The sequence below is a fragment of the Bos indicus genome, chromosome 12 (genome assembly GCF_029378745.1).
Source record: "Bos indicus isolate NIAB-ARS_2022 breed Sahiwal x Tharparkar chromosome 12, NIAB-ARS_B.indTharparkar_mat_pri_1.0, whole genome shotgun sequence".
Taxonomy (NCBI): domain Eukaryota; kingdom Metazoa; phylum Chordata; class Mammalia; order Artiodactyla; family Bovidae; genus Bos; species Bos indicus.
Window position 1 is genome coordinate 19,002,845 of NC_091771.1, and position 15,484 is coordinate 19,018,328.

A 15,484-nucleotide genomic window follows, 5' to 3' on the forward strand; every position below is an offset into this window, starting at 1 on the left:
ATGTTGTTTTTAATTTACCAACAATGGTGTTTTTTTGTTTTTTTTTAACCAGTCTCTTGAGACTGTCTGCATACTTCTAATGGGAGTACCTTTTTTTTTTTTGAAAGCACTGCTTTATTTTGTATTTTGACTTTCGTTTGCGTTTATTTTTCTTTCGTATTAAAGTGACATGTTTAGCACATGTCAGCACCAAGGTGAGTCAGTTGGGAGCAGTACAGGGTATTGTTTGCGGGGTGTGAGCACCAGGAAGAGACACTGTTAGGAGCAGACACTATTTGGAATTGCATGAGAACCAACTTAGAAGATTTAACTTCTGACGCTCCAAGGGGTAACTCTCATGCTTAATTCAGCCTTTCCAATGTTCCAGAAAGTTAACTACAGATATACAGATACTCTAAGAAAAGATTATGTATGTATATATTTTAATATTCTTCCATTTTCACGTTTAAAAAAAATGACATTGCCATTGAGTAGTAGTGTAAATTCATAAAGCCTAACTAAAGTAGCTTCTAAGTTGCCACAATAAAAGCACTCCTATTTCTAAATAAAGCCAGAAGCTTTTATGTAACATTAAAACTAGGATGCATTTGTCTGAAAGATCTGCCTTACCTTCGGTAGTCTAACCACATCCTCTCCCAATAAATGGATAATGTGCAGCATGAAGGTTATACAGGTGCTGCTTTCAAGTCCTCAAAGATACACAGAAGCTACCTTTTCTAATTGTATACAAAATTTTCAAGAGTTCTGGACCCGCCTTAAGTGTGATAAATACTAGAATTCGATCCTGAACTAGAAGAGGAAGCAAAGGCATGAAAACTCACAAGACACTGGGCCCTTTTCACTGGGGCACAGGGCTGTGCACTGAGCACTTTCAGAAGCGGCCAGAAGCAGTACATGATGTGCAGAAGCACTGAGTAACCTGAATACCTTCCTTCTCACAGCGATAGAGAATCAAATTCATCAATCTGAAGAGAGGCGACGGCAGCTGAAGGAAGAGATTGAGCTACTCCAGGACTTAAAACAAACCTTGTGCTCTGGGCTTCAGTCAAGTTCCACTTCAGATTCTTCCCTGTCTTCTTAAGAAGCACCATTTCCTAAGCCAGGAATCGAGCACAGTTGCAAACAGGGTGAAAGCTGGAGACTGGCCTGTGAAAGCCACACACCTTCAGCACCAGGCCCCCGGGGAGTCTCTGGTCCCTGCCCGCTCTTACCTGTTCTTGCTGATGGGTACATCTGCCTCCCCCTCCTTACTGTCATCTTCTACCTCTCTCCCACTAGTAAGATATTCCTCAGAGTCTACTTGAGTAAATTAGACCATGCTTCCCATGGCTCTTAAAAATCTTTTAGTGGCCTCCTCCCCTCCCCCACTCCGGTGAGCCAAGTGGACACCAGGTCCTCCTGCGCCAGGGCCTCTGCACGCTCTGCTGTGAGGTCTTCACCGAGATCGTCCTTTCTGCTCACGTCTCTTCTCGGGGTAAGCCACTGTATCGCACCTCGACCACTGGAGTGTAAGCAGCCTGTGGGCAGAAACTCCCATTCCTGTTTTTCTCCCTGTCACGTTTCCAGCAGCTAGCATGCTCAGTAAACGTTAAATGGATAAACTGTTTTTATCTTTTGAGACTAGTTCCAGTCCATAATGCCTCTTTGATATAATAAATTTTTATATTATACATTACCAAACCTGTCTGCTTTTGAAATTTCTCTTCATCCACAGTCACCACGTGAGTACAATATCATCTTCAAAATAAACATTTAAAACCGGCCTCTCTGGAGGTTTTTCTCAACCTAACAATATACAGTTCAGACGTTATGTCCTCTATGTCTGACCTCTGAAAACTTCACATTCACGTTTCTACCTTTTTACCACACTATCTGATCCCCAGCAGGGCTACATTTCAGCATGAGTTTGATCTGAGTCCCTAGCATGGTATCTGGCACATAACACACTCAAAAAATACCTGTTGAAGAGCAGGACGTAAATGAAGAACATGTCCATCCCTGCTGTAGTGGCAACCCCAGCCCAAGTCACTAATAACCGGGGGCAAAATCTTAGTGGTTTCCAAATTTGGCTACACATCAGAATCATCAGAGGAAAAACTACAGAAGCCAAAAAAATATATATGTATGTATATATACTTTAGATTACAAGGTGGCAGAGCAGAAAGACTCTTGAGCTCACCTCACCTCACAGGCATACCAAAATTACAACTTGCTGCCCAGCTGGTACAGTCAGTGGTAAAGAATCTGCCTGCCAATGGTGGAGAAACGAGAGATGTGGGTTGGATCCCTGGATTGGAAGACCCCCTGGAGAAGGAAGTCGCAATCCACTCCAGTATTCTTGCCTGGGAAGTTCCATGGACAGAGGAGCCTGGAGGGCACAATCCCTGGGGTCACAAAGAATCGGACACGACTGAGCATGTGTGCACACACACACCAAGAACTACTATGGATCAGAGAGACTGAGTGAACACACGCACACACACACAACTATGTATTGCTATGGATCAAAGAGACCGAAGGTACCTAACGGTCTTTTCTACAACTAAAGATAAAAAGAAAGAACCATGACCAGATACGTGGTGGTGCAAACACACAATATAGTCAAGACCAAGACTTGGGGGTGAGTGACCCACAGAGAGGTTCTCTCCAAGGAACAATGGGTCTGAGCCTCTGGGACATTCGGCTTTGGAGGTCAGTGGGGCTTGCCTTTGGGAGTCCCAGGGGGCAGGGGGAAACGGAGACTTCACTCTTAAAGGCTGCACACAGGAACTCATGCTCCAGGGCACAAGCAGGAATTTGAAAAGAGCCTGGGACAGACCTGCCTGCTCATCGTGAAGTGTCTCCCTGAGAGCTGGGAGGCGACTGGAGCTCACCTGGAACACAGAACCGGCGTTTCTGGGAGCTCATTCTACCACGTGGACACTGCTGGTAGACCAGTGGCCAACACCATTCTGGAATCCTCTAGCTTTAGCCTCAGTAAGAGCCGTGCCCCTGCTCACTAGCCTACAGGTACCAGTACTGGGAGACCTTGGCCTTCCCAGGTGGCGTAGTGGTGAAGAATCCACCTGCCAATGCAGGAGGTGTGGTTTAATCCTTGGGTCGAGAGGATTCCCTGGAGGAGGGCATGGCAACCCACACCAGTATTCTTGCCTCGAGAACTCCACAGTCAGAGGAGCCTGGCGGGCTATAATCCATGGAGCTGCAAGAGTTGGACACAGCGACTAAACAGCAGCAGCAACTGGTATACCTCAGGCAGAACAACTGGTATACCTCAGACAGAGCCCCACACACCAGCAGACCTGCCGCCTTAAGACCCCCGAGCCCAGAGCCTCCCCGGACACAGCCCTGCCTGCCACAGGGCCAGGCCCCGGCGCAGAGACAGCAGACCTGATCACACTGGGACCCAGCTCTGTCCACCAGTGGGCAGACATCAGCCCCAGACTCCCCGGAGCCCCAGCCCACTCACCAGTGAGCCTGCTCCAGCCTGGGGACCAGCCTCACCCGCCTCAGGACAACCACAGCCCACCCCCCAGCAGGCCAGTACCAGTCCCAGGACCAGATGGGCCCAAGCCCCGCCCACCAGGAGATAAACCCAATTTCAAGACACCCCAACCCAGGACTTCCCAGGTGGTCCAGTGGCTAAGACTCCACACTCCGAATACAGGGGACCTGGATTCAATCCCTGGTCAGAGAAGTAGAGTTTGCATGGTACAATTAAGAGTTCGCATGCCACAACTAAGATCCTTCATGCCGCAACTAAGACCCAGCACAGGTTTAAAAAAAAAAAAAAAAAGACACCCCAGACCCTGTAGCCAGCTGTGTCAGGAACTGACCATACGCACCAGGGGTCTGACACCAGTTCTGGGACCCCAGGGCCCTGAAGCAAGATTCCAGGACCTGGCTTCAGCCACCAGGGGGCAGGACCAGCTCCAGAATCTCCTGGACCCAATTCCTGGTTCCAATGAGCCAGCACCAGCCCCTGGGCGAGCCTCGCAGAGTTCCACAGCCTCGTGATCCACCTGCCAACCAGTGGTCAGCTGCCTCTGTACAAGGCAGGGCCTGGCAACCCATCAGACCAGAGGCCAGCCACACCTTCCAGACAGCCCTCAGTGGTCAGCCTGCCACAGCAGAAAGATCCACACCGAAGGGCACCCCCTACCAAAAGCCACTTCTCCAAAGTCAGGAGACATAACCAACCTCCCCAATACACAGCAATAAACACAGTAAGTTAAATAAAATGAGGTGACAGAGGAACACTTCATCCCAGATGAAAGATACAATCCTAGAGTGAAGCAGAGGCAGAGTTCCAAGTCATGATCATAAAGATGACTAAAGAACTGAGAATAAGAATAAATGAACAGAGTGAGAAATCAGAAGTTCTTAAAAAAGAGAAAAGATAAAGAACCACCAAAAGATGACGAATACAATAACTGAAATGAAAACACACTAGAAGGAATCAATGGCAGGCTAAGATGATACAGATGGACAGGTCCATGGGCTGAAGACAGTAGTGGGAATGAATCACTGCCACTGAACAGAAAAGAAGAATGGAAAGAGGGCAGTTGAGATCACTGAGACAGTAACAATCACACTAACATTCATATTATAGAGAATCCAGAAGGAGAAGAGAGAAAGGGCCCGAGAATACACCTGAAGACACAGAAGCTAAAGACTTGCCTAACCTGGGAAAGAAAACAGTCACCCAAGTCCAGGAAGCACAGAGTCCCAAACAGGATCACCCCAAAGAGGACCACACATACTGTAACTACAATGGCAAAAACAGAAGATAAAGAAAGAATATTAAAAGCAACAGGGAACAACAAGTTACTTATAAGGAAACTCCCGTAAGGACATCAGCTGACTTTTCAGCAGAAACTCCGCAGACCAGAAGGGAGTAGCATGATCGTATTTAAAGAAATGAGAGGGAAAAGCCTACAACCAAGAATACTCCTCTTGACATGGCTCTCGTTCAGATCTGATGAAAATCCAAAGTCTCACAGACTAGCAAAAGCTAAAAATGTTCAGTGCCACCAAACCAACTTTACGACAAATGCTGGAGGAAACTTTTTAGTGGAAAAGAAAAGGCCACACAACTAGAAACACGAACATTATAAAAGGAAAAAACTCACTGATAACGGCAAACATACAGCAAAGACAGTAAATCATTCATGAACAAAGTTAGCAGGAAGGATAAAAGACAAAAAGTGAAAGCGTTAGTGTTAGCTGCTCAGTCCTGTCTCTTTGTGATCACGTGGACTGTAGCCCGCCGGGCTCCTCTGTCCCTGGGATTCTCCAGGCAGGAATACTGGAGTGGGTTGCCATGCCCTTCTCCAGAAAAGACAAAAGTAACAGTAAAAATCATTTATGCCTACAAAAAGAAGGGACAGACAAGACAAACAGATTCAAAATATATGTCAAAAACAGTCATCATGAGGGGAGGAGAGTACAACTGTAGGGCTGTTAAAATGCATCTGAAATTAAGAGATCAACAATTTAAAATAATCACATATACATATACATAGACTGCTTATAGAAAAGGAGAAGGCGATGGCACCCCACTCCAGTACTCTTGCCTGGAAAATCCCATGGGTGGAGGAGCCTGGTGGGCTGCAGTCCATGGGGTCGCTAAGAGTTGGGCACGACTGAGCAACTTCCCTTTCACTTTTCACTTTCATGCATTGGAGAAGGAAATGGCAACCCACTCCAGTGTTCTTGCCTAGAGAATCCCAGGGACGGGGAGCTCGGCGAGCTGCCATCTATGGGGTTGTACAGAGTCAGACACAACTGAAGCGACTTAGCAGCAGCAGCAGCTATACAAAAACCTCATGGTACCCATAAACGAAAACCCCAAAAAACAGTAACAGAGAAAGAAATTCAAACATAAACTAAAAATAATCATCAAATCACAAGGGAAAGAGAACAAAAGAAGGGAAAAAATAAATAAATACAAAAACAGTCTACAAATAGAACTACAAAACAATTAATGAACGGCAATAATTGCAAACATACCAATAATTACAAATATAAATGGATTAAATGCTCTCATCAAAAGACAGAGACTAGGTGAATGGATATAAAAACATGCTTCCTACAAGAGAGTCACTTCAGATCTAAAGACACACGGAGACAAAGTTAAAAGAAGGAGAGGCATTCCATGCAAGTGGAAATCAAAAGAAAACAATACTGTACCAGACAAAATAGATTTTAAAACAAAGATTGTTAAAGAGGTAAAGAAGGACATTACGTAACAATCATGGGATCAAAGAAGATATAACAATGGAAATATACAGACACCCAACACGGGACCACCTAAATTTATAAAGCAAATATTAACAGACATAAAGGGAAAAATTGACAGCAACTCAATAATAGTGGAGAACTTTAACAGCCCAATTACATCAATGGACAGATTATCCAGACAGGAAATCTATAAGGAAACACTGATCTAGACACAGCAGTCTAGACACATTAACCATCTACAGAACAAAAAGAACCTACTGAATGGGAGAAAATATTTACAAATGATATGAGTGATAAAGGGTTAATATACAAAACATGTAAATGACGCATATAATTCAACATAAAAAAAAAACCCAACTTGATTGAAATAGAAGACCAAAAGGGACATTTCTTTAAAAAGGACATAGAGATAGATGGCCAACAGGTGCATGAAAAGATGCTCAACACTGCTAACTCATCAGGGAAATGCAAAAAGTATCATGAGGTATCACCTCACACCTGTCAGAATGGGTATCCTCAAAAAGACCATAAGTAGGGGAGTTCCCTGGTGATCCAGTGCTTAGGACTTGGGCTTTCACTGCCGTGGCCCGGGTTCAATGCCCCAGTATTCACAGCAGCATTATTTACACTAGCCACGATATGGAAGAAACCTAAGTGTTCATCAACAGATGAACAGATGAAGATGTGGGTGTGAGTGTGTCCTAGTCAGCCATCAAAAAGAAGGAAATTCTGACATTTGCAACAACGTGGATGGACTTGGGGGGTATTACGCTAAGTGAGATCAGTCAGAGAAAAAGACGGATGCTGTATGTTTTCAGTTACATGTGAGACCTAAAAATTAAAACAAACTAGTGACTATAACAGAAAAGAGACTCAGAAGTACAGAGAACAAACTAGAGATTACAAGTCGGGTGAGGGAAGGGGCTGGACACAACACAGCATTAGGGGATTAAGGGCTACAAACTATTATGTTTTATAATGAATAAGCTATTAGGATACACTGTACCACAATATAGCCAAGATTTTATAATAGCTATAAATGGAGTATAAGCTATAAAAATGTTGAATCAATATGCTGTATATCTAAAACTAATCTTATAAATCAACTACTGGAAAAAAAAAATCCATTGAAACTGGAAAAAAAAAAATCCATTGAAACTGGAAAAAAAAAATCCATTGAAACTGGAAAAAAAAAAATCCATTGAAACTGGAAAAAATAAATAAATAAATAAATCAACTAAAATCAACTATACCTGAATAAAAAAGCCAAGGCTCCACCTTAGACCTGCTGAAGAAAGATTTGCCCCCGTCTAGATGCTGCTGTAACTTCAGCTTGCCTCCCCGATCTTACATCCTACAGCAAAGCTTATCTGAGGAACAGTTCTCATGTCATGACGTTTATTTCTAAAAAACCCTCTGGCCTCCACTTTACTTTCAGATTTCACTGGTCACTCACAGTGGTAACTCAGCACAACAGAGCAACAAGAACGAGGCAGCCATCAGGTGGCAAATGTTGGACAAGTGAAAACAGAACCTGGGTTTGTACTTCTGCAGTCGCTTACTGCTGAAAAAATTATTTAATCTGAGCCTAATTCTGCCTAGTCTATGGTACAAAAATGTGGGCATTAAAAAAGAAAACATAGGGGCCTTCTCTGGTAGTGCGTTGGATAAGAATCTGCCTGCTGTAAGGCAATGGCACCCCACTCCAGTACTCTTGCCTGGAAAATCCCATGGATGGAGGAGCCTAGTAGGCTGCAGTCCATGGGGTCGCTAAGAGTCGGACACGACTGAGTGACTTCACTTTCACTTTTCACTTTCATGCATTGGAGGAGGAAATGGCAACCCACTCCAGTGTTCTTGCCTGGAGAATCCCAGGGACGGGGGAGCCTGGTGGGCTGCCGTCTATGGGGTCGCACGGAGTCGGACACAACTGAAGTGACTTAGCAGCAGCAGCAGCAGCCAGTTCAGGGGACACAGGTTCGATCCCTGGCCAGGGAAGATTCCACACGCCAGGCTAAGCCAGTGTCCCAACTGCTAAGCCCGCACACCTGGAGCCCAGGCTCTGCAACAAGAGACGCCACTGCGATGAGAGCCCGTGCAACCGCACCTAAGAGTAACAGGCTCCCGAGTGCCGCAACTAGAGAAAGCCCTCGAACAGCAACGAAGACTCAGCGCAGCCAGAAAACAAAAACAAAATATTTGTGAAGCACAGGGCCTGGCATCGTGGGAAATAACTGTTCTCATCCACGTCACACACACACAAACACCACACGTGTCCACATGGCCTCCCCTTGCCAACACTGCTGCCTGAGGAGCCCTGGATTATTTTTTCCATTCTGACCAAACGAGCTTGCTTACGGTAACGTTCTGAAAGGCGTGTTAGCCCCCACCTCTAAGCCGTTGCTTGGGCCGCTCACCTGTTTTGGAAATGGGCTAAAAGGACAGTGTGTGTGCCCCCGTGCCGCACCAACAGGGCCTTCAGAACGAGTACTTCTCACACTAACCTGACGGGGTTTCTTCTCAATGACTTACGAGAAGCTGTTTCTAAATGTTACGGTGTTTACTCCTAAATCTCGCTCTTCTCTCCTAACAATTTTCACATTCCTTGAGGACAGGGACTATGTCTCACCCCTCATTTATTAGTCCCCCAAAGGATCCGGATATATTAATATTTTTTCGCTGTGATGGCTCAACTGTAGTGTCTTTCAGCAGGAATAAAGCTAGAGCCTATTTTCTGGGGTTGGGGCATAGCTGAGACACAGCATGCTCGTGGTGAAGTTGAAAGTCACTCAGTCGTGTCCGACTCTTTGCGACCCCAGGGACTGTAGCCCGACCAGATTCCTCTGTCCATGGGGATTCTCCAGGCAAGAATACTGGAGTGGGTTGCCATTTCCTTCTCCAGGAGATGTTCCTGACCCAGGGATCGAACCTGGGTCTCCCGCACTGCGGGCAGATGCTTTACCCTTTGAGCCACCAGGGAAATGCTCACAGTGGTACCTGCTTTTAGCCTAATATCCAAGAATCAGAGTACTGCTTTTTTAAAAATTTTTCATTGCAAAATACACATTAGCGTATTAACCATGGTTAAGTTCAGCAGCATTAAGTCATTCACATTGTCGTGTACCATCTGCGCACAGGACACTTTTTATCTTACGAAACTGAAACTCTGAACCTATTATGTAATCACCCCTCGGACCCCTTCCCCCAGCCCCTGGCAACAACCATCTACCTTGACTGCTCGAGGGATCTCATGTAAGTGGGATCATAAAGGGCTTGTCATTTTGTGACTGGCTTATTTCACTGAGCATAACACCCTCAAAGTTCATCCAAGTGGCAGCATGTGTCAGAATTTCTTTCCTTTTTAAGGCTGCATATTATTGATTTTTGAGAGGGAAAAGATAACTCTAGATGCCCATTTTAACAGACTGCTTTATTTATTAACATGTCACTCTAAACACTGCATAAATACAACCTGTATAACTAGAGTATCAAATGTTCCAGTAAGAAGTTCAAGAGTATATTTTAGGGCTATTTTAAGAAATACAAATATTTCGGCTTTCATAATTATGTCTGATGAAGAAAACAACTCAAAGAATAGTTTTTATCTCCTGACGTGATTAACAAAACCAGGTAGAAAAATAAGAGAGCATAATTAAAAAAAAAACACATACACACAAGTACTTTCTGAAGGACTTTTTCCTGTTCTCTTCACTGAATACATACTCATACAAATAACTCAGTAATCTGAGAAGTGGTTCTTCACCTATTAGGAACTCGGCAAATATTTGTTGAATGAATGAACTATCTATGGAAATGGATATACTACGTTAATTTGTGCTTTTGTTAAAGTGTTTTTTTTCAAGTAAGAGCAATAGTAAACACACTGAAGTTCTTGCTTTGCCCGGATAACCTATGAGAGTGACTGTTATAAATACTACCCATCATGGCTAATAATCAAATTAATGTACATTTCTCAACCTAGTAAGAAAATTCTATCATGCTGCAGTAATAATCCTAATGTAGTAACTCACTGGGCTTTGATCACTTGCAACACGGTCAAGGAAAGGGGGCTGGGATTTCTGGGCTTGTGTTTATTGCCCCCATCAATGAATTCCCATCTTTGGGCCCTCCCCCACCAACACACACAGAAACTTTGCTAAAAACAGTAGCTGCAGCATCTCTTCACCCTCTTGTTCATTTGAGTCTGAAAATGTATCTAGTCTCAATTCAGATGGGAGACCTTCCAAACAGCAAACAGTTCACCAGGGGAGCTTCCACAGAGAGAAATGAGTCTGTTGGCCAGAGAGAAAAACAAAGCCTTGCTCTCCAAGCAAGCTCCACAGACACGTGAAGCAAGCTGCAAAGACACACACTGAACACTCTTACTCCCAGAGCCACGTTTCATAACCAGACCACCCGCCCCTAATTCAGATCCTTCTTCAAAGTCAAGTTGTGCTAAATATTATACCTAACACGACCAAAAGGAAAGTCAAATGTGAAAGCTGGTGAAATTTCAAATAAGCAAAATGTATGGTGGTATTTGGCACAGATAAAAACCAATCAAAACAAACTCTGTTAAGTCCTGTAAGAAACTTGGGTTTAAGAACTACTTATTTGAGTCAGACATAGCAAATCTGATGATTCAGCAACCATGATTTAGGAAGCAAGAGAATGAGGAATATATCACTATTATCCTCTTACATGATTAGCATTTATAGGGGAAAAGGTGGGGGCATTTAAATTTGGGTTCTCAAATTTAACCTTAATAAAACACTGTTAGAAGTGGAGACTCTGATTTATAAAATATTCACCTTCACCCAAGTGAAGTTTCTTCCATTATTAATTTTTCATAGATAGTTCTACATTACTACTCTTGCATGTACTTAAGCCTTAAGAGAAACCCTGACTAACTGAGAAATTCGTCTTTGTGTAATTACCATTTCAATAGGTTTATATTAAATTGAATATCATTTTGAAGTTAAAAAAAGTCATCAATGATGCAAAAACACAAACAAAACCTCAAACGATCTTAACTATCCCTTCAAAGTGAGGCTACAGACCTGGCAACTAATGCAGCTCTCAGCCAAGTCCCAAGTCAGCACCTTTCATTCTGGCGGGGGAGGGCGGGGGGGCCTCTACGCCTCTCACAATTCGTGCACTATCCCAACTCCTGGGAGCAAAAGGGCTGCCGATACATGAGCCAGGAGAGTTGCCACAAACGTCCGCTTCCAACTTTAGAAGTTCCTCTAATCAAAAACAAACAAAAACAAAAAAACAACCAACTAGCAAAACTTTCACCCCTTTACAATGTCCCAGCCAAATGTTAAGGTCACATTCAAAATACACACATCTGGAAATAGTTTAAAATGGGTTCAGGAAGAGCTGTGCACTCTTCACATATCCCTACACAGAGAGCTGTATCCCAATGTGAGCAAGACATGTGATGGTTTGTTATTTTTTACCTGCAGAATTACATCCCTCATAGAGCACAAACGACACGCCTTCACCAGCCCCAGAGCACTCACACAAAACCCAGCAGTCTTGGGCTTCAGTTCTTAAAGGCTCCACATTTACTGGCTTTAGCAATGAATTCCTTTAGGAGAGGGCCATCCATTTGCCAAAATGCTGCAGTCTGTGTGACTTCTGTCAAATGATTGATGCAAAACTTAAAGCAGAATTCTTCTAAATCCTGGACACACACAACAAAAATAAAAACAAGAAGAGGCCTTTTTTTAATTAACTTTGATTGAATTCCTTCTCTCCAGATCCCTCACCCCAAAGCTCTCACCCTCCCCTAGAAGAGATTTGAGGCCAGAAACCTCAAACTAGGCAAACACATGACCACAGGTACAAGGCAGAAAAAATACCAACTATTTTCTCATCACACAGTAAAAGCAATGGTTCCCTTACTCAGGTCTGACTCTTCAAAACACACACAGAGTTGTGGGATGTAGGGGTGCAGTTTCTTCACAATTACCACATAATCCAGTCACTTGAAGACATGGTTTTAAAAAGTTGAAAGCAACTTAAGTCCATATAATATGTTTTACTACATTCAAGCATCAGGGAAAAGCATTAAGATGTGGGTCATTTGGTTCAAGGGAAGAAAAGACTTTTCAGAAACAGAAAAATGATGAAATGATCAACCTAAAGTGACACATTAAAAATAAAAATTCTAAAAAAACAATTAAAAAAATTTTAAATAAAAATTCCAAGACCTTAAAATCACTTTCATGCTCTCCTATATAAAAATGTCTTCATTTTTAAAGCCACAAGGAGTAATACACTATAATTCCCACCACACTAATTTCTCAGATGGTCAATCAGAGGAGAAGGGTCACCAGCTACCAACATTCACAGCGGAAGTCTCACACACAAGTGGCAAACCGAGAGTTTAAGAGCCTACTTGTGCCTGTGCTAAGACATGCTTTCACCCCAGCAAAATGCTACTGTGACCTTGTTCCTTCAAACGTTGGAACATACTTTTATTACATCAACTAGGTAACCTGGAACGTGCACAAAGGTGAAGTCCGACAGCTCGCTTTCTGTAACCTGGCCAGCAATACTGAAGGTCAATATTCAGGGTTCTACCAGACCAGGATCCCAACAACAGTTAAACTGTAGGGTCTTGGCTTCCTGCATCCCAGCTCCCACCAAATGAGAATATCAGGCAGGGTGGGGAAGGGCTGCTTTCCACACAGAAATGCCCCTTTCAGACCCCTGCAAACAAATGCTTCCTCATTCTACGAGTCTCTCTGTCCCTTGCTGAAAGAAGCACCCTCTCCAGTCATATAACCAGGAAGAGAGAAACCACATCTGAAGTCTCTCAGCCAGCTGCTGCCAGAGTTCTATTCTCAGATAACTGAAAACACATTTAGATTGTTAGCGCAGTCTCTGGATCCATGGCTTTGTTTTGTTTTGTTTTGAAGTAAGAGATTCCTGGTGAGCTAAATGGACAGCTGAATGCCCTACAACATAAAACACTCTCTCTCACATTGTTATTCAGGAGAAAGCACTACTCCTGGTATTATAACTCAATGGTTAATAAACAGCTCTAGGGACTACATTACATCCCATAGAAAGATGAAAGTCACATTTTAATTTATCAAAAATACATAACTAGTTTATTATCTACATATATCTGAGAAAGAAGGACCCAGTCACAGCATAAAAAGTCCTTCAAACCATGTCATGTATCAGATATGGATCTTTAGGTATTTAAATTTTAATTATACAATTTCAAGTTCAAAGGTGAAATTAAATTCTGGCACTGCAAAACCGTACCACTTCTCAGCCTGGATGGAGGGGAGTTTGGGGGAGATGGATACGTGTGCACGTATGGCTGAGTCCCGTCACTGTCCGCCTGAAACCATCACAGCATCTCTTGTTACTCGGCTACTTGTTGTTGCTGTTCACTCACTAAATTGTGTCCAACTCTCTGCAACCCCATGAACTGCAGCACGCTAGGCTATTCTGTTCTTCATATCTCCTGGAGTTTGCTCAAATTCACATCCACTGAGTCGGTGATGCCATCTAACCATGTCATCCTCTGCCACTCCCTTCTACTATTACCCCATACAAAATAAAAAGTCAAAAAAAAAAAAAAAAACTTAACCACTCCTGTATCTGCTAATTTGGAATTAAAGATATTTGTATTATAATGAAAAAGCCAGTTTATTCAGTTTATTAATTGTATAGATTACCTGGGGTATAAACTGTTAAGAACTTTTTTATATAGCACAGGCATACAAAGTGAAAAGTGTTAGTTGCTCAGTTATGTCTAGCTCTTTGCAACCTCATGAACTGTAGCCCACCAGGCTCCTCTGTGCATGGAATTCTCCAGGCCAGAATACTGGAGTGGGTAGCCAATCCCTTCTCCAAGGGATCTTCCAGACCCAGGGATCAAACCTGGGTCCCCCACAATGCAGGCATTCTTTACCATCTGAGCCACCAGGGAAGCCCCAGGTATACAAATGGGGCTTCTAAATTGTCAGTTCACAACTCTATGAAAATAGTTTTATCAAATTGCTTTGTCTTCCCCTCCATTTAGTTTGGTGAGATTTCTCAGTGCAGTTGATCCTTGAACGACATGGGGGTTAACCCAAGTATAATTTATAGTTGGCCCTCCATATTTGCAGATTCAGCCAACCACAGATCTAACAGTACTGTAGTATTTACTATTGAAAAATATCCACGTATAAGTAGACCCATGCAGTTCAAACCCACGTTGATCAAGGGTCAACCGCATTCAACAAATGTTTAATAGTTTCAAACACCGAAAGGCTAACTAAAGAATACAGCCGCTGCTGCTAAGTCGCTTCAATCATGTCCGACTCTGTGCGACCCCATAGACGGCAGCCCACCAGGCTTCCCCATCCCTGGGATTCTTCAGGCAAGAACAATGGAGTGGGTTGCCATTTCCTTCTCCAATGCATGAAAGTGAAAAGTGAAAGTGAAGTCGCTCAGTCGTGTCTGACTCCTAGCGACCCCATGGACTGCAGCCCACCAGGTTCCTCCGTCCATGGGATTTTCCAGGCAAGAGTACTGGAGTGGGGTGCCATTGCCTTCTCCAAAGAATACTGAAAGTAATCTAAATCTGAGTTGTCTAAATAACTAATTAAACTGTGGTTAGGCAGATCTTCGGAAAAGGAAGCGCTGAACGCACTTGAAGAGAGGAATTAAAATCTGCACGTTCACTTCCATGAACCAGAGAGCTGCACAGTCAAGCAGATTCAATCAGCAACCTGAGCCCATGTGCTGCTGATGGTGATATGTGAATTAGAAAAATGCCCTTCTGAGAACTCTTAAATAGTATAAGAACCTACATGATTTGTTCAGCTCAATATGCAAATGATCAGATCTTCAATTACCTAGGGGAAAAAATGCAACTCTTACCCAACTAATAAGTCAACTATAATAGGACTGCTGGACTTAAAAAAAAAAAAAAAATTCTAAGAAGGACAAGGAGTATTTGGCCAGGAGGTAAGAAAAGTTCCTAAGCACCTTCTCAAGCCTATGGAATATAAAAGTGGGCAAGGGTGTAAATTCAAGGAATCTCATAATATGGGTAGTCTTGGTGTTTCAGAAAGCAAAGTCCATGTTTATGACTGTCTGTGGTGGAATTATTATAAAGCGATTCTGAAGCAGATCAAATAGCAGATTTGTTCTAATTAGGAAGGAAGATCTACATTTATAAATTCATTCTCAATCTTTAAACATCGCGTTATTCCAATCACTGTACACA

At 43.2% G+C, this 15,484-nt stretch overlaps 2 protein-coding genes across 10 annotated transcripts in view; one reads left to right on the plus strand and one right to left on the minus strand.

Moving 5' to 3' along the window:
- SETDB2 (SET domain bifurcated histone lysine methyltransferase 2) overlaps positions 1-1,680 on the plus strand; it is a 77,212-nt gene extending 75,532 nt beyond the window's left edge. Inside the window, exon 22 of the mRNA XM_070800105.1 lies at positions 942-1,680. Within this exon, the coding sequence (XP_070656206.1) occupies positions 942-1,081 (140 nt within the window). The 3' untranslated portion in view covers positions 1,082-1,680. The remainder of the gene's footprint in view (positions 1-941) is intronic.
- RCBTB1 (RCC1 and BTB domain containing protein 1) overlaps positions 1-15,484 on the minus strand; it is a 73,991-nt gene that overhangs the window by 4,855 nt on the left and 53,652 nt on the right. For 7 of the 9 annotated variants that reach the window (XM_019971302.2, XM_070800110.1, XM_070800106.1 and 4 more), the window contains exon 13: positions 9,652-11,929. In XM_019971302.2, coding sequence (XP_019826861.1) covers positions 11,789-11,929 — 141 coding nt within the window. In that variant the 3' untranslated portion in view covers positions 9,652-11,788. Of the gene's footprint in view, positions 1-9,651; positions 11,930-15,484 lie in introns of those variants that run through there. The other 2 variants (XM_070800107.1, XM_070800108.1) reach the window with 2 other exon arrangements.